Raw genomic sequence first — 18,572 nt, forward strand, 5'->3', positions numbered from 1 at the left:
CCGGCACTGGATCGCTCCAGGTCTAGGACAGGTAGGAAGCTGGCGGCGGCTAGAGTGCTGAGGGGATTTATGGACCAAATGGGAGGGGTGGACCCTTGGAGATTTGCAAGGCCGGGGGCTAGGGAATTTTCATTCTTCTCACATGTCCATAAGGCTTATTCTCGAATCGACTTTTTCATTTTGAGTAGAGCGCTGATAGCGAGAGTAGAGGATACCGAGTATTCGGCAATAGCCATTTCGGACCACGCCCCGCATTGTGTGGACTTGGAGTTGGGGGAGGAGAGGGACCAGGGCCCGCTGTGGCGCTTGGAGGTGGGGCTGTTGGCGAACGAGGAGGTGAGCGAGCGGGTCCGAGGAAGTATAGAGAGGTACTTCGAGACCAACGACAACGGGGAGGTCCGAGTGGGGATGGTATGGGAGGCACTGAAGGCGGTGGTGAGGGGAGAGCTGATCTCCATTAGGGCCCACAAGGAGCGGAGGGAGCGGGGGGAGAGGGAGAGGCTGGTGGGGGAGATTGTGAGGGTAGACAGGAGGTATGCGGAAGAGCCTGAGGAAGGATTGTTGAGGAAGAGGCACAGCCTCCAGGCCGAATTCGACCTGGTGACCACCAGGAAGGCGGAGGTGCAATGGAGGAAGGCCCAGGGGGCGGTCTACGAGTATGGGGAAAAGGCAAGCCGGATACTGGCGCATCAGCTTCGGAAGCGGGACGCAGCTAGGGAGATCGGGGGAGTTAAGGACAGGGGAGGGAGCGTGGTGCGGAGTGGGGTTGGCATTAATGGGGTCGTCAGGGACTTCTACGAGGAATTGTACCGATCCGAGCCCCCACGTGAGGAGGGAAGGATGGGTCGTTTCCTGGACCAATTGAGGTCTCCAAAGGTGGAAGAGGGACTGGTGGCGGGACTGGGGGCCCCGACTGGGCTGGAGGAGCTGATCAAAGGGATAGGAAGCATGCAGGCGGGGCCGGACGGTTTCCCGGTCGAGTTCTATAAAAAATATATGGACCTGTTGGGTCCGCTGTTAGTTAGGACCTTCAATAAGGCGGGGGGGGGGCTTTACCCCCGACGATGTCCCGGGCACTGATCTCCTTGATCCTGAAGCGGGACAAGGATCCCCTGCAATGTGGGTCTTACAGACCGATTTCCTTGCTAAATGTAGATGCCAAGGTGCTGGCGAAGGTCTTAGCCACGAGGATTGAGGATTGTGTGCCGCCGATCATACATGAAGACCAGACGGAGTTTGTGAAGGGGAGACAGTTGAACGCGAATGTGCGGAGGGTCTTAAACGTTATCATGATGCCGGCGAGGGAGGGGGAGGCGGAGATAGTGGTGGCGATGGACGCTGAGAAAGCCTTCGATAGGGTAGAGTGGGGGTACCTGTGGGAGGTGCTGAAGAGGTTCGGATTTGCGGAGGGGTTTGTCAGGTGGGTTAGGCTGTTGTATGAGGTCCCGATGGCGAGTGTGGCCACAAATAGGAGGAGGCCCGAGTACTTTCGGTTGCACCGAGGGACGAGACAGGGGTGTCCCCTGTCCCCCCTGCTCTTTGCACTGGCGATTGAACCCCTGGCTATGGCACTGAGAGAATCGAGGAACTGGAGGGGGTTGGTGCAGGGTGGGGAGGAGCATAGGGTGTCGCTTTATGCGGACGACCTGCTGCTGTATGTGGCGGACCCGGTGGGAGGAATGCCAGAGGTAATGAGGATCCTTAGGGAATTCGGGGACTTTTCGGGGTACAAGCTCAATATGGGGAAGAGCGAGCTGTTCGTAGTTCAGCTAGGGGACCAGGAGAGGGGGATTGGCGAGCTCCCACTTAAAAGGGCGGAAAGGAGCTTCAGATATTTGGGGGTCCAGGTGGCCAGGAGCTGGGGGGCCCTGCATAGGCTTAACTTTACAAGGCTGGTGGAGCAAATGGAGGAGGAGTTCAAGAGGTGGGACGCGTTGCCGCTGTCCTAGGCGGGTAGGGTGCAGTCAGTCAAAATGACGGTGCTCCCAAGGTTTTTGTTCCTGTTCCAGTGCCTCACCGTGTTTATCCCGAAGGCTTTTTTCAGGCGGGTTAACAGGAGTATAATGGGGTTTGTGTGGGCGCGAGGGACTCCGAGGGTGAGAAGGGTGTTCCTGGAGCGGAGTAGAGATATGGGGGGGGCTGGCACTGCCCAACCTCTGTGGGTACTACTGGGCCACCAATGCGCCGATGGTGCGCAAGTGGGTGATGGAGGGGGAGGGGGCTGCATGGAAGAGGCTGGAGACAGCATCCTGTGTGGGTACGAGTCTGGGGGCGCTGGCAACGGCGCCACTGCCGCTCCCTCCAAGGAGGTATACCACGAGCCCGGTGGTGGTGGCGGCCCTCAAAATGTGGGGGCAGTGGAGGCGGCATAGGGGGGAAGTTGGGGCCTCGGCGTGGACCCCATTACGGGGGAACCACCGGTTCGCCCCAGGAAGAACAGGTGGAGGGTTTTCGGGTGGCATAGGGCAGGGATACGAAAGTTGGGGGACCTGTTTGTGGACGGGAAGTTCGCGAGCTTGGGTGAGATGGAGGAGATGTACGGGCTCCCCCCGGGGAACACCTTCAGGTACTTACAGGTAAGGGCGTTTGCCAGACAGCAGGTGGTGGAATTCCCGCGGCTACTGCCACACACAGTACAGGACAGGGTGCTCTCGGGGGGGTGGGTGGGAGTGGGGAAGATCTCGGAAACTTACCAGGTGATGCAGGAGGAGGAGGAGGCCTCAGTGGTGGAGTTGAAAGGTTAATGGGAGGAGGAGTTGGGAGAGGAGATCGAAGAGGGGACCTGGGCAGATGCCCTAGGGAGGGTGAACTCTTCCTCTTCGTGCGCGAGACTCCGCCTCATACAGTTTAAGGTGCTGCACAGGGCACACATGACCGGGACAAGGATGAGCCGGTTCTTTGGGGGTGAGGACAGGTGTGTTAGGTGCTCAGGGAGCCCAGCAAATCACACTCATATGTTCTGGGCATGCACAACGCTGGAGGAATTTTGGAAGGGTGTAGCAAGGACGGTGTCGAGGGTGGTAGGATCCGGGGTCAAACCGGGCTGGGGGCTCGCAATATTTGGGGTGGCAGAGGAGCCGGGAGTGCAGGAGGCGAAAGAGGCTGAAATTCTGGCCTTTGTGTCCCTGGGACCCGGCGAAGGATTCTCCTTCAGTGGAAAGATGCGAGGCCCCCAAGCGTGGAATCCTGGATCAACGATATGGCAGGGTTCATTAAATTGGAGAGGGTGAAATTCGCCTTGAGAGGGTCGGTACAAGGGTTCTTTAGGTGGTGGCAACCGTTCTTAGACTTTCTGGCAAAACAATAGACATTGGTCAATGGCAGCAGCAACCCGAGGGGGGGGGGTTACTTTATTTTTGTTTATGTTATTTACACTGGAGGGTCTGAGGGGGTGTATACACCTGTTGTGTTAAGTCGGGGTGTTAATGTTAATTTATTATTTATGTACAGGGGGGGAGGGGTTTGGGAGGTTGTTTTTTTAGATTGTATTTTGTACTTAACCCTGGGTTCTTTTTTCTTTCTCATTTTGTTATTGATATTTTATGAAAACTTTTAATAAAAATTATTTTTTGAACAAGTTCTCTCGACCCTTGTGTTTACTTCAGGAAAACACGTGGAATACGTAAAAGTCAAATGATTAGTACTGCGCGTATCCCACAATGCCTTTCTTGTGTTTAGTGTGATTTTCGACCACAAGTAACCTTTTAATTTTTCATTCCCCCCCCCGCCACATTTCCTCACAGGAGGCCGTGGCCCGGTGAAGGAGATACGTGTGCCGGGTGGCGAGTCCACCGTCACCATACCTAACCTGAAGCCCGGCACCGAATACACAGTAACTTTGTATGCCGTCACTGGCCGGGGAGACAGCCCGGCAATCAGCAAGCCTCTTGTGGCTTCAGAGAAGACAGGTAAGGAAGGGGGAGGGCGTTGTAGGTTGTCGGTGGTGAAGAATTTGTTTTGCCTGCGGTGCCTGGTTGCATGCCGAATTTTGACAAAGTCACTGGATCACTCAGCGCTAGTTTGATCAGTCTGCCCACTGTGTCTCTGTAAAGAGCGATCTAGCTCCCTGCTCTCTCCCCTCAAGCCCTGCAAATTTCCTGCTGGACGTTTTTATCCTATTCCCTTTACAAAGCTCCTGTTGAATCTGCTTCCATTGCTTCTTCAGGCCATGCATTCCAGCTCACCACAACTCGCTGTGTAAATAAAAATCCCAGTTCTCCCCTGGTTCTCTTACTGGTCATCTTACATTTATGTCCTCTGGTTTACAGGGCCAGTCATTCCACTGGCTGATCTGAGAACACCCCAGTGAGAAGTGCACTTGGATAACATTAACAAGCTGGCTTTTGTTTTGAGGCAGCAATGCCACACTGACCTGGGGCTGGGTGGTACCCGGGTCGAAAAACAGCTCACTTTTCACCTCTTTGATCCAGGTCTGGGTCGGCACCCAACTGACAAGGAGATGGTGTCTGAAAGCACCATCCCAGGAAGATGGAATGATCAGTGCCCCACCACTCTCGGTAGATGCTGGGGATTAAATGGTTATAGATTGAGGTCTGTGGCAGCTCAAGGGTAGATTGCATAACCTATATATATCTCCAAGATGAAAGGGTGATCTACTGGAATTATTACAAAATGTAATGGGATTGATGAGAAGCTGGTACTGGGAATCCAGAATAAGGGGCATAACCTTAAAATTTAGAATCTGTTTAGCACAGGGCTAAATCGCTGGCTTTTAAAGCAGACCAAGGCAGGCCAGCAGCACGGTTCAATTCCTGTACCAGCCTCCCAAACAGGCGCTGGAATGTGGCGACTAGGGGCTTTTCACAGTAACTTCATTAGAAGCCTACTTGTGACAATAAGCGATTTTCATTTCATTTCATTTCATGTCCAGAAGCACCTCTTCATACAAAGGGTAGAGGAAATCTGGAACTCTCCTTGAACGCTGATGCTGGGGACCAGTTGAAAGTCTCAAAACGGAGATGGTTAGAGTTTAGTTGATTTGGGGATATGAAACAACAGATGCGTAACTGGAGTTGGGATAATGATCCAAATGATGAGTGGCACAGATTTGAGGGGCTGAATGTCCCCTGGTGATCATATCATATGCGCTGCCAGAATGTAGCTTCCATTTGCTCTTGTCAAGTTTAAGAGGCGGCGACGCTGGAGCACAGAAATTGCTTTCCATTCCTCCCAACGCAGCTCCGGAGTGAAGCCGCCTCGCCTTAACCAAGCCTCGGGCCTAAGGGCCACAGATGCACTCTTATCGGAAGCCAGCTAGGAGTATAGCCAGTCACGCCGAATTCTCGTGTCAGAAAGTCAGGTCTGTGCTGTACGCCAACGTCGTGCCTACTGCTGAGGGCACCCACTGGGATTTAAATGGCAAAGCACAGTGTCATGTTGAGCCCATGTCCTCAGCTTGCCACCTCTCTCCTGTACCACACATGCAATGGAGTCTTTTTAACAGCCGGGGGGAGATAAATGCGAATCTCTGAAGGGTCTAGTAGGTGATGTTGTTCTTTTAGAGACACAACATGGCCTTGATAGGGCTGAATGTCCTTCTTCTGGAAGCGTTATATGATTCTCAAGCTGGCGTTTTATGGCCCTACAGTGGTGGGGTCCACCACAGAGTGGGGGCAGCCAAAAGTCCATTGACTCCCGGCAGGACCAGAAGACCCAGGAAGCGGGCAGGGCCGGAAGATTCCTAAGTTTGGAGCCCCACCTTTTCCACTTCTCCCCTTTTTTTTCCAGAGATTGACCCGCCGACTTTGCTGAAGGTGCAGCCAATGAATGACAAGAGCATGGTCATCAGCTGGAAACCTCCCACCGCCAAAGTGATCAGTTACAAGATCACCAGCACCCCAAAGAGGGGCAAAGGCCCAGTTATAACCCGTACTGTCGCTGGAGGTCAGTCACCAGATATACGCACAGTGGTGGGTGGGTCTTTATCTGATGTGACAAGGCCTTCATCTGCCAATATTGTAATACTGCCATGGACTAATTAAACACATCGAGAATTTACTGTTAAAAATGCTCTATCGGCCTTGCCAAGAGTCAGATCTTCAGAAGAGGAGTGCAGACAGTTGGGTTGGACCTTTTTTCTGTCAGTGTGGGGACAGGTTAATCTGTAGCTTGAGAATGCGGAGCTAATGGGTAATGGTGCTATAAAGATGCACGCTCAAGACGTCTTTACAAACACGAAAGGTATTAATGAAAAAAACTATACCGAGGCCAGCAATCCCACAGCTACTCGAGAGTAGCCACCTGCTCCTACATAGAATCATAGAATCCTTAAATGCAGAAGTAGGCCATTCGGCCCATTGAGTCTGCACCAACCCTTCGAAAGAGCAACCAGCTAGGCCCACACACCTGCCCCATTCCCCGTAACCCTACCCAACCGTTGGACACTAAGGAGAATTGAGCATGGCCAATTCACCTGATCTGCACATCTTTAGACTGTGGGAGGAAACCGGAGCACCCAGAGGAAACCCACGCAGACACAGGGAGAAAGTGCGACCTCCACTACAGTCACCCAAGGTTGAAATCGAGCCAGGTCCCTGGCGCTGTGAGGCCACATAGCTAACCACTGTTGCAACATGCCGCTCATGCCTACTAGATGTCTTCTATCTATGTCTTGTGCCTAAGAGAAGACTCCAGCCCCTGGAGTGATTCCCCACTCTCAGTCCCAATTGGTCCCTCAGGACAGGTGTTGCCTTTAAAGGGACAAACCCGAGATCACCACAGGTGCCATCTCAGTGGTTGCCTGCAGACTAGTTACAGAAATACCATTTGAGGGGGTACATGTTGTCGGCAGGATGTAGGGAGTTGTATTACTGATGTGGGGGGGGGGGGGCTCGCTCAGCTGACGCTTACCAATCCGACTTGCCACACCAGAACACCAGAGGAAGTTTCATAGAATTTGTACAATTTACAGTGCAGAAGGAGGCCGTTTGGCCCATCGAGTCTGCACCGGCCTTTGGAAAGAGCACCCCACGGGCAGCACGTGGCGCAGTGGTTAGCAGTGGGACTACGGCGCTGAGGACCCGGGTTCGAATCACGGCCCTGGGTCACTCTCTGTGTGGAGTTTGCACATTCTCCCGTGTCTGCGTGGGTTTCACCCCCACAACCCAAAGATGTGCAGTTTATGTGGATTGGCCATGCTAAATTGCCCCTTAATTGAAAAAATATATAATAATTGGGTACTCTATATTTAAAAAAAAAGAGAAAGAGCACCCCACTTAAGCCCACATCTCCACCCTATCGCTGTAACCCAGTAACCCCACCCAACCTTTTTTGGACAATTTATCATGGCCAATCCACCTAACCTAACCTGCACATCTTTGGACTGTGGGAGGAAACCGGAGCACCCGGAGGAAACCCACGCACACACGGGGAGAGCGTGCAAACTCCACACAGACAGTGCCCAAGCCGAGAATCGAACCTGGGACCCTGGAGCTGTGAAGCAATTGTAACCACTGTGCTACTGTGTTGCCCCCATTTGAAGTGGGGGCTGCACGAGTTGAAGAGCCCCATTCCATCAGTGCCCCTGAACTGCCCAGCTCTTATTAACGTTTCCCAAAGCTAGCTGCAGGAGGGATTAGACTCTTTCTCTCTCAACCCACCCTCCACACCCCCCCCCCCCCCATTTCAAAGACTGGTTGGGGGAGGTCAGCCTTTGCAGAAGGAGTCTAGTCTGTCAGAAATTGGGTACCCACTGATCGGCACCATGTCGGCAGTCATTTAACCAAAGCTGGGATCCTGGGTAATAGTCTGCACTCACCCTTTCCTCGGGTCCAAGCAAAAATGTTAAACTTTTCTTTGATCACTGAATTATTAGTTATATATTAGTGAAACCGGGAAAAGGAAGAGGCTGTCTGACTGACTGGGTGGGGCCGTTGAAGGTATTTGAATAGGGTGAAGAGGAAAAATCAACCTTCTGCGTGTCCTCTGCTTTTAGATGCAACTGAAGTGACTCTCGAAGGCCTGGAGCCAAACACCAAGTACTCGGTCAGTGTGGAAGCCCAAGGAGAGCATGGAGAGAGCGTGCAGCTCATCGAAACGTCAGATACCTGTAAGTATTTTTCAACCCATGCACAGTGGCAACTCTCCCACTATTCCCAAACCCATCTGGAACACTCTCCAGTTAGTCCTTAAGGTTGAAAAGAGAATGGGTGCAGGGATGGGTTTAAAACCACGGGCAGGCTTGGGCCTACCCAGATCCTGGTGAACCACTTTGGCAGCCTGGCATTTCCTTTGCCCAATTGCAACCACCAACCCCTCCCCCTCCATAATGTTTGGCTTCATAACATTTGGCAGGGCGATGATGGATTTGTGTAGAAGGGTTTGCATGCGGGCCCCTAGCAAGGAGCAGTAACTTGAGGAGAATGTGAGTTGGAGAAGCCGGAGGCCTTGGTCTTCCAACATGTGCTTCCTTCGCGTGAAATTTCCTCACTGGCAGCCTGAAGTGAGCCCGACTGTGTATGCCTAAACCAGACAGTTGCAGGAGCCTGTCCCTTTTCAGTGCCTTACGTTTGCAAAGGAGACCCAGTACTTGCATGTCCATCCCACTGATTCAAAGGTCAAATTAAGTTCTGCATCACAAGCTGTTTTATAACTTAACAAATGGATTCTCTTTGCTTTGATTAGGTGAAGCCCTCTCTCTCAGCCATCTCCTTCCCCTACTCTCTTATCAGGTCTCAGTATCTGCTGCCTGAATGGAATGGAAAATCGGTGCCTCATTTTCCATTGATTGGTCTTTGATAAGTCGCAGTGAGCCACATGAAGCCTCACTATATCAGATAGCCATTGTTGTTAATCCTCAAGAGCTGTTGGATATGTAGATGCGTTCTGCAATAGTGTACTTATCTATTCTGAAGTAAAATGCTGAGGGGGAGTGGGGGGTAAGTGTGGGAACGGTTTGCAAACTGTCTCTTTGTCTACCGAGCACTAAAAGGGATCGTGAAGACTTGACTCAAATCGACCCCTGCAAGATACTTCCTGTTGCACGTCCTGCGGTTCATTTTCTCGCACGATGACTTGGCACCATGTCAAACCGTTGTCGCACACTGCGACTGGAAGCAAGCCGGTCAGAAGGAGATACTTAACTTTTTTTTTTGTTCTGTGTGTTGCTTCGCCTTCTTTCTTCACCTGACAGCCATCGACCGTCCAAAGGGGCTGACGTTCACGGACGTCGAGGTGGATTCTATCCGGCTGGCTTGGGAGAGGCCCGAGGGGCAGGTCACGGCATACAGAGTGACCTATTCCAGCCCCAAGGATGGGCTCCGTGAGCTCCTGCCCAGCCCACACTTCAGGGACGATTCTGCCGAGCTGGTTGGCTTGCGGCCGGGAACAGAGTACACAGTGCAGGTCTACGCCATGTATGATGCCCAGGAGAGCACCCCTTTGATAGGCATACAGAGCACAGGCAAGTGGCTACACCTGAACTTACCGAAACACACAGAGGGCCGTGAGTGACAACACCACCAAGTCCCAGCCTGTTCAAACCCCCCGTCAATCCCGCCTGGAGAACGCACGGCTGTTAATGACTGGGAATGATTTTATGCACGTAATGTGTATTCTAGAGCTATCCACCACTCGCTGCACTTTTCTTGTGTAATAATGCTGCTATTATCGGGAGACCTTGCCTCATTTCAGTCATGAGCTCTCATGTTGCTGTACATGGAAACTTCTTAAATGGACTGCTGTTTGCTCCAAGTGGCCTTAGGGCCCAGTCTCTCTGCATGTGCGCTGTGAGTTGTTTCAGTTGCATGTTGCATGCTGTAGAGCGGCAGTCTAAACTCAGGAAGCTTGGCCTCCGAGCATACTAACTTGTTTGATCCAACTGCAGGGCTCGCTGAACACTTCAAAGGTCGGTTAGATGTCAATCAATTTGGCGGAAGACTAAGAGTGATATATCAGTTGGATAAGGAGTGTACATTTCCTTCCTTGAAGGACAATTAGCTAATTGTTTGGGTTTTTAAATGACAATCCAACAGCATTCCCTGATACTAGATTTTTAAAGTTAAATCTAGAGTTTCAAGCTGTCAAGGTCTGAACTCTCAGACTCTGGAATCTTTGCCCGCACCTCTGAAGTGGATACAAAAAAAACCTGGGTATAGTGTATGTGGTAGTATGTATTGGGGGTCATGTGGGACTGGAAGCCCTAATGTCATTGGCTGACAGATCCCGGGTCCTGGTTGGCCGTTGACCTCAAGCTCCGCCCTGAAGGCGAAGTATAAGAAGCCGGTGTCTTCCCCCGCATGCCAGTTTACTATCGGGCTGCTGGGGAACAGACACGCTTAATAAAGCCTCATCGACTTCACTATATTCGTCTCATGGAGTCTTTGTGCGCTACAATTTATTAAGCGTGTCTGTTCCCCAGCAGCCCGATAGTAAACTGGCATGCGGGGGAAGACACCGGCTTCTTATACTTCGCCTTCAGGCGGAGCTTGAGGTCAACGGCCAATATCGGGGGATGATTCACTATTGGCTTATTTCTCATCCATTCCCCGGCCTCACATTAGCTTTTTTCTCGTGCGACCAGGAGGCGATTGCTCAATTTCAGCCTGACACTGAGAACTAGGCCAAGAACTGGTCCAATCCCAGATCTCAAAGGACCATTGTAGAGGATGGGAACTTAGGCCTCCTCGTTGTCTGGGCTAGAACCATGTCCCCCTCCAACATGGAAGGACAGTGCCATTCCACCCAGAACCCTCCACTGTAGTCTTCCACCGAAAAACACAATGGCCAGGGTTTCTCAGTGCCACTGGAAGCCAATGGACTTTTGGCTGCTCTCCCAAGTTTTCCAGCCCCGAGACCTTCCAGTTCCACGGAAGTCGGTGGACTCTTGAAGGGCTCGCCGCAATTCCAGGCTCCGCCCCACTGCGATAAGACCCTAAAGTTCCGCCTTCTTTCCCCTTTCTCCAGGAGATGTGACAGATCTCATTTCACCATTCCAAAGACGGGGAGTTCTCCCTGGTGTATCAGCTGATATTTATCCCTCAAAACAACAGAATATTTGGTCATTATTGTCAAGCTTGCTGTGTGCAAAATGCATCACCAAATGACATCTCCAAATGGCTTTCTTACATCACCATAATGACAGCACTTCCTTTTGTTCTTGCTTTCATTTTGCCAATTCTATTTGCCTCACAGCCATTGCATCTCCGACTGACCTGGAGTTCGTTCAAGTGACTCCAACGAGCATGACTATTAGCTGGCACGCACCTAATGCCCCGGTGACAGGCTACCTTGTGTTGGTGAAACCAAGGGAGAAGAACGGCCCGAGCAAGGAGCTGAAACTGGCCCCCGAGAACACGAGTGCCACAGTCTCCGGTCTCATGGTGAGTCTTCCTCTTCCATTGCAAAAAAAAGTTCCAACTTAATTGTTGGCTACTGGGATGTAAAGTTCCTTAAAATTAGCACTAGGCACTTCAGGAGTAAGATCAGGAAGCACGCGCAACATGGGAAGCTAAATGGAAATAGGAACAGGAGAAGGCCTTTCGGGTCTGTTCTAGCATTCAACAAGACCATGCCTGATATTTTCCCTCAGCTCCTATTTTTTTGTCCTCTTTCCATAGTTTACAAAAATCTATCACTCTGTACTTAATGACGGAACATCCACAACCCTCTGGGGTAGAGAATTATAAAGATCCACACACCTAGAGTGAAGAATTTTCTTCAGCATCTCAATCCAAAATGGCCAACCACAAATTTTGGGAACGTGACTCCATGTTGTATGTTCCCCTGCATCTCTCAGCATCCCGGCAGTCAAATCTCTCAAGGCCTTTGCCTAGTTTCAATGAGACCACCTCTCATTCTTCTAAATTCTAGACAATACACACTGACTAAAGGCGCCATCTAACATTTCTTTTTTCCAATTAGCGTGGCCAATCCACCTACCCTGCACATCTTTGGGTTGTAGGGGTGAGACCCACACAGACACGGGGAGAATGTGCAAACTCCACACGGGCAGTGATCCGGGGCCAGGATCGAACCCAGGTCCTCGGCAGCGTGTTTCTGTGTTTCAGAAGAACTCCCAGGTCTTACTGATTACCACATTTCTCAACCTCCTCAACCATGTAAAGCATGTTTTGTTTTCACTAATTGCCTCCAAAGTGATACACTTTGAATTTACCACTTTATACTCTATTTTTTTTAATGCATTTTCATATATATACACAAAAAATCAGAAGAACAGCAAAACAACTCAATAAACAACCACAACCCGCCTGCCCCCCTGACACCAACACCCCACCACATCTCGCCTTTCCCATTGAAACCTCTTTACCCCTCTCCCCAACCCCGTCTCTTGCTGACCCCTCAATTCTCCTTAAAGAAATCGATAACGGCTTCCGCTTTTGGGTAAACCCCTCTACCGACCCTCACAGAGCGACTTTATTTTTAATAAATCTAAAGCAGCCACTTCTTTTTATCCAATTGAGGGGCAATTTAGGGTGGCCAATTCACCCACCCTGGACATCTTTGGGTTGTGGGGATGAGACCCATGCAGGCGTGGGGAGAATGTGCAAACACCACAAGGACAGTGACCTAGTGTCGGGATCAAACCCGGGTCCTTGGCGCCCTGAGGCAGCAGGGCTAACCACTGTGCCATCTTGCCACCCTCTCATAGAGCGAACGTGACCGTCTTCAGCCTCAGGAATTCTGCCAGGTCCCTCACCCCCCCCCCCCCCCCCTGCTTTCGGTGGCTCTGAGTCCCGCAACCCGAGCAAAATCCATCTCCGGGCTATCAGGGAAGCAAAGGCCAAAACATCAGCCTCTCTCACCGCCTGGACTCCCGGGTCTTCCGATACCCGAAATATCACAACCTCTGGACTCGAGATCACCTCCGCCACCAGCACCTCAGACATCACGTCCGCAAACCCCTGCCAGAACCCCTCAGTCTCGGACACGCACAGAATATGTCATAGAATCAGATCGAAGAATTTACATTCAGTCCATCGAGTCTGCACTGGCCCTTGGAAAGAGCACCCTACCTAAGCCCACACCTCCACCACATCCCTGTAGCCCAGTAGCTCCACCTAACCTTTTTGGCCACTAAGGGCAATTTAGCATGGTCAATCCACCTAACCTGCATATCTTTGGACTGTGGGAGGAAACCGGAGCATCCGGAAGAAACCCACGCACACACGGGGAGAACGCGTAGACTCCGCACAGACAGTGACCCAAGCCGGGAATCGAACCTGGACCCTAGATCTGTGAAGCAACTATGCTACCTTGCCACCCACTGTGATTTGCGGACCTTGCCCCCGACCCCGTGCACCGCCCACACCTATCCCCCAACCTACTTGACTCTCGCAACTGTCATATGAACCCTATGCACCACTTTGAACTGGGTGAGGCTTAGCCTCGCACACGACGAGGACGCATTCACCCTCCGCAAGGCCTTCTCCCACATCTCAGCCCCCACCTCCCCTCCTAGCTGCTCCTCCCATTTAGGCTTAATAATCCACACCAGGTCTCCCTCCCACTCTATTAATTCCTTATAAAAATTCGACACCTTCCCCTCCCGTATTTCATCCTTGTCCTGCAACCCCAGGGCGGCAGCCCAGGAAAGGACGGGCACCTCTTTCCTCACAAAGTCCCGAAACTGCAGGTACCTAAAGTCATTCTCCCTGGGCAGTTCATATTCTTCCTCCAGGCCCAGAAATTTGCCCCAAATAAATAAGTCCCCAAAGTGCTCAATCTCTGCCTGCCGGCACCCCCTAAACCTCGCATCAAGCCCCGCCGGCGCAAACCTACGGTTATCGCAGATCGGTGCCCATACTGAGGCATCCTCCAATCCCAAATGCTGCCTCCAATACCCCCACACCCTTAGAGCTCGTGGAGTACCTAGCCGGCGGCAACGGTAAAGGTGCCAACAACAAAGCCGATGGGCCGAGTTCCCGACGGCATGGGCACTTGTGGTCCCAGCGATCGGGAACCCGACGTGCCGGCTGCGGACAGTGTCCAGCGCCACCACACTCGGCCAGGGTCCATGTCGCTGGCCGGGGGGGCTTCTGCTAGGGCTGTGGGAACTTCTGGAGGGTGGCCAGGGGGTGGGCTGTGGGTCCGCGGTTGATGGGTTAGGGTAGGCGTATGGCCGGCGCCATGTCTTACGGTGCGACTGGTGCAGGTCATCAGCCCTGCGCGGCTGCGGGACCCGGCCATTCTCCGGCTGTTTTTGGCGCAATCAGTGGGCGTTTCACGCGGTGAGGGGTTCGCGTCGATTTTCCTGTCGTGAATCACCTGTGTTCTCCGAAAACTCCGGAAATTAGCCTCAGAAATGGAGAATGCAGCCCACTATTTCTGAAAAGTCACAACAGGCGGGCTGGGTATAATACTGCAAACTTCACCCGTCTTCTCAAAGAGGGCAGCTTTTATTCTGTTGAACCCGGCCCTCCTCTTCACCAACTCCGCGCCCAGCTCACTCCCTTCCCAGGTACACCTCTTGGTCTGTTTCACCCATCATTGGATCCTTTCCTTATCCAAAAAGTGATGCAGCGCACTACCATTGCCCTCGGCGGCTCCCCCACCTGCGGCCTACTCCTCAGCACTCGGTCCACATCGAGAGGCTGATTGAAGGCCCCTTTCCCCATCAACGTCTCCAGCATACTCGCCACATACACCGCGGATTCTACACCTTCAATGCCTTCAGGTATCCAGACAATCCTATATTTTGTCTCCTGGAGCGGTTCTCCAGGTCCCCCAACTTCTCCCTCAGCCTCTTCTGGCTCTCTCACATCACTCCCAACTCCACCACAAATGAGGCCAACTGTTCCTCATGCTCTCCTACCGCCTCTTCCACTTTCTGTATCGCCCGGCCCTGGAACACCAGCCTCTGCTCAACTTGCTCATTCCCAGATCTCAGTGGGCCACCTCCTTGGCCAGGTCTTCCAGGGCCTCTTTCCTGTGCTTCTGGAACTTGTTATTCAAGAACTCCACCAGCTGCTCCATTGACCATTGGGCAGGCAACGCTGCCCCCTTGCCCTCCGCCATCTTTCCCTGTGGCGCACCACATAAACTCCCCTGCTTCAACTGCTCTTTCTTTCTCGTGGCGCTCCTCATCCGCTGATCCGTATACTGCCACACCAGAGGAGTATTACCTTCCCTGGGCACTCCTGCACTGCTTGTCCTCAAATACTACACCCCTTGGGCGGGGAAAGACTGAAAAAATACAAATTGAGCGGGAACCACCAAATGTGCGACCACTCACTCCATGGCTGCCACCCAAAGTCCTATACTCCACATTCTTGCTCATTCACCAAATCTGTCCATAAGGCTCCGCAGCCTCTTTACCTCCATCTCACATCCGATTTTCCCATCTTGCTTTGTACAGTAGCAAATTCGGATACATTATGCTTGTCCCCCTCATGTAATTCACTGAAAATGACCCACATATTCCGACTCTCTGGTTCCTATCCATTGACCAATCTTCAATGCGTGCTAGTATATTACCCAAGTCCCAAGGGTCCAAATTCTGTGTAAAAACCTTGAGTGTGGCACCCTATTGAATGCCTTTTGAAAATCCAATATACCATATCCCCATTACCCATCTGACTAGTTTCATCTCCCAAAAAACTCTTAATGGATTAGTCAACGCTTTCATAAATCCAACTCGACTCTGTCCAATTATATTATGATTTTCTAAGTGCCCTGATACCACATCCCGATGATAGACTTCCTGTTCTTCCTGCTACTATTTTTTCCTGATAACTAATTATAGTTCTCTACTTGCTCCTTTTTTGAGTAGTGTGTTACGTTTGCTTCCAAGGGAATGCTGAAAGATCAAAACTAATTTATCCACGATCATTGTCCCATCTCTTAAAGCAAGTAGGCCATCTGTTCCAAAGGATTGCCCACATTTAGTTCCGTTAATCTCCCCTTTGATATTCCGTTCCTTATTCTCACTACACCCTTGATTCCCTATTATTTCTGGAATATGTATCGCAAAGATACGCCGACAGATACAAAGGCTGGGATTTCCAGCGAAAGGCTCGCTCACTTTGGAGTACTTGTTTAATGTCTATGCCATTTCCCCAGTTATTTCGGTCTCAACCTGGAAGGGAACCAATGTTTATTTTTGCTAATCTCATCCTTTCTACAAACCGAGAGAACCTTTTACAATCTAATCTTTTTCCTCTGCTGTTTCTTGATCATTTACTCTCTCATCCTATTGTCTGTGGCTCGATCAACTCTGTGGTCATCCTTTGCTGAATACTGTAATCGCCCTCAGGCTTCCTACTCTTTCAACATTATAAGCCTCTTCCTTTAATCCCATGCTATCTTTAACTTCCCTTGTTTGCCATGGTTGGCACACTTACCCTGTGGGTCTTTATTCCTTAATATAGAGGAGTTATGAATTCTGAATTAATTTGCTGAATGATTGCCATAAAGCTATGTTCACACCAAGTGGAATCTGATACTCTCCGAGCAAAACACAGCTGAGGGTGCGACTCAATTGAGAAATTTGAAAACAGAGATTGAAAGATTTTTACGCGCTTCTCTCTCTGCCCCTCACCGCGTGCCCCCATCCCTAATTTGGTATAATACACGCCTTTGTTCACAATTTAGATCATCTGCGCTAATATCTCCTAATAATAATGATCTTTATTATTGTCACATCCCTGGCTTACATTAACCTGAAGTAATGAAGTTACTATGTAAATCCCCTAGTCGCCATACTCTGCCACCTGTTCGGGTACACAGAGGGAGAATTCAGAATGTCCAATTCACCTAACAACATGTCTTTTGGAACACGTGAGAGGAAACCAGAGCACCCGGAGGAAACACACAGACAGTGACCGAAGCGGGAATCGAACGTGGGACCCTGGCACTGTGAAACAACAGTGCTACCCACTGTGCTACCGTGCTGCCCTGTGGCTCAATGTGAATTTCTCTAAAGCGCATTGGGACATTAAAGGCTCCATATAAAGACAGGCTGACAAAGCTTTTGTCGTTGTAATAATGGTGGTGGAATCATAGGAATCCAATGAGTGCTTGAGTCAAATACAAGAGTTAAAGAGATGGGACTGAATGGATTATCCCTGTTCCTGAGCCGCAGAATTTTGAACAACAATTCTTGACCCAAATTGCTCCAGAAAAGGGAAGGCTGAGGGGTGTGGTCATTGAAACGATGCAAGTGGTTTGATCAGGTTGCCATCGTGGTGATAGCTTTTACTTGAGTCAGCCCAAAACTAGTGGCCGCAGGTACAGGGTACTCAATAAATCAATCCAGTGGGGAATTCGGGAGAATTTTTTTTTTTTTTTCATAGAATTTACAGTGCAGAAGGAGGCCATTCGGCCCATCGAGTCTGCACCGGCTCTTGGAAAGAGCACCCTACCCAAGGTCAACACCGCCACCCTATCCCCATAACCCAGTAACCCCACCCAACACTAAGGGCAATTTTGGACACCAAGGACAATTTATCATGGCCAATCCACCTAACCTGCACATCTTTGGACTGTGGGAGGAAACCGGAGCACCCGGAGGAAACCCACGCACACACGGGGAGGATGTGCAGACTCCGCACAGACAGTGACCCAAGCCGGAATCGAACCTGGGACCCTGGAGCTGTGAAGCAATTGTGCTATCCACAAGGCTACCGTGCTGCCAATTTGTGCAGAGGGTGATGAGAAAGTGGACCTCACTGCTACACAGAGTGTTGAGGGGAACAGCAGAGAATCACTTAAGGGGAAGATGGGTAAGTTCATGAGGGAGGGAAGATTAGAAGGATACGCTCATAGGATGAGGTGAAGAAGGGTAGGCAGAGGCCCAGGAGTGGGACAAACACTGGCATAAGCCAGTTGGGGCAAATGATCTGTTTTTGTGCTTGAGTAATTTCCCTGTAAATCTTTGTTAAATCAGGTCGCAACTAAATACAACATCTTGGTATCCGCCATCAAGAACGAGTTAACCAGTAAGCCCCTGCAGGGCATCAAAGCAACATTGGACAGTGAGTATCTTGTTTACCTCCATTTGCATATCCATATTACTTACGGACACATAAACCCTTGCCCAGACAATCAGACCACGGGCTGGATTCTCCGCAGCTCCACACCAAAATCGCATTTGGCGCGGGGGCGGAGAATTGCGTCCGGCGATTCTCCGGGCCCCGGAAAATCACTTGTCCGTGAATCACGCAGCGCAGCTGGGGGGCCATTACCAGAGGCCCTCCCAGCGATACTCCGATCCTGACCGGCTGATTTCCCGACGGCGTGGTTCTAAACACATATGGCCCATCGGGAATCTCGCGCGGCGGCTGCGGACTCAGTCCGTGGCCGCCTGGGGGGGGATGCAGCACCGGGGATGGCCTTATGGTGGTCGGGGCAGCGATCAGGCCGGTCAAATGCAGGGGCAAGCGGCCGTTCAGGGGGACCTTGTTTCTTCGTGATGGTCCGCAGTCTGAGGCCACCGTGACGCTCAGTATGGCCGCTGGAGGCTGCCACCGTGCGCATGGGCCTGTATCAGCAGCCAAAGCTGCGTGAGGCTCCCTGGGTGCCTGCTAGCCCCCTGCAGGTAAATGAATCGCTCTTTATTTTTTGCAGAAAACTTGGGAGTGAAACACCAGCAGTTT

The 18,572-nt window shown here is 51.3% G+C and overlaps 1 protein-coding gene across 6 annotated transcripts in view; it reads left to right on the plus strand.

Annotated features, from left to right (window-relative positions):
• Positions 1-18,572, plus strand: part of LOC140395386 (fibronectin-like) — a 161,807-nt gene that overhangs the window by 107,672 nt on the left and 35,563 nt on the right. For 4 of the 6 annotated variants that reach the window (XM_072483085.1, XM_072483095.1, XM_072483109.1 and 1 more), the window contains 6 exons: positions 3,744-3,908; positions 5,749-5,904; positions 7,955-8,068; positions 9,152-9,421; positions 11,152-11,339; positions 17,864-17,951. In XM_072483085.1, the coding sequence (XP_072339186.1) occupies positions 3,744-3,908; positions 5,749-5,904; positions 7,955-8,068; positions 9,152-9,421; positions 11,152-11,339; positions 17,864-17,951 (981 nt within the window). The remainder of the gene's footprint in view (positions 1-3,743; positions 3,909-5,748; positions 5,905-7,954; positions 8,069-9,151; positions 9,422-11,151; positions 11,340-17,863; positions 17,952-18,572) is intronic. The other 2 variants (XM_072483103.1, XM_072483128.1) reach the window with 1 other exon arrangement.

The sequence above is a fragment of the Scyliorhinus torazame genome, chromosome 2, assembly GCF_047496885.1.
Source record: "Scyliorhinus torazame isolate Kashiwa2021f chromosome 2, sScyTor2.1, whole genome shotgun sequence".
In the NCBI taxonomy this organism is placed as follows: domain Eukaryota; kingdom Metazoa; phylum Chordata; class Chondrichthyes; order Carcharhiniformes; family Scyliorhinidae; genus Scyliorhinus; species Scyliorhinus torazame.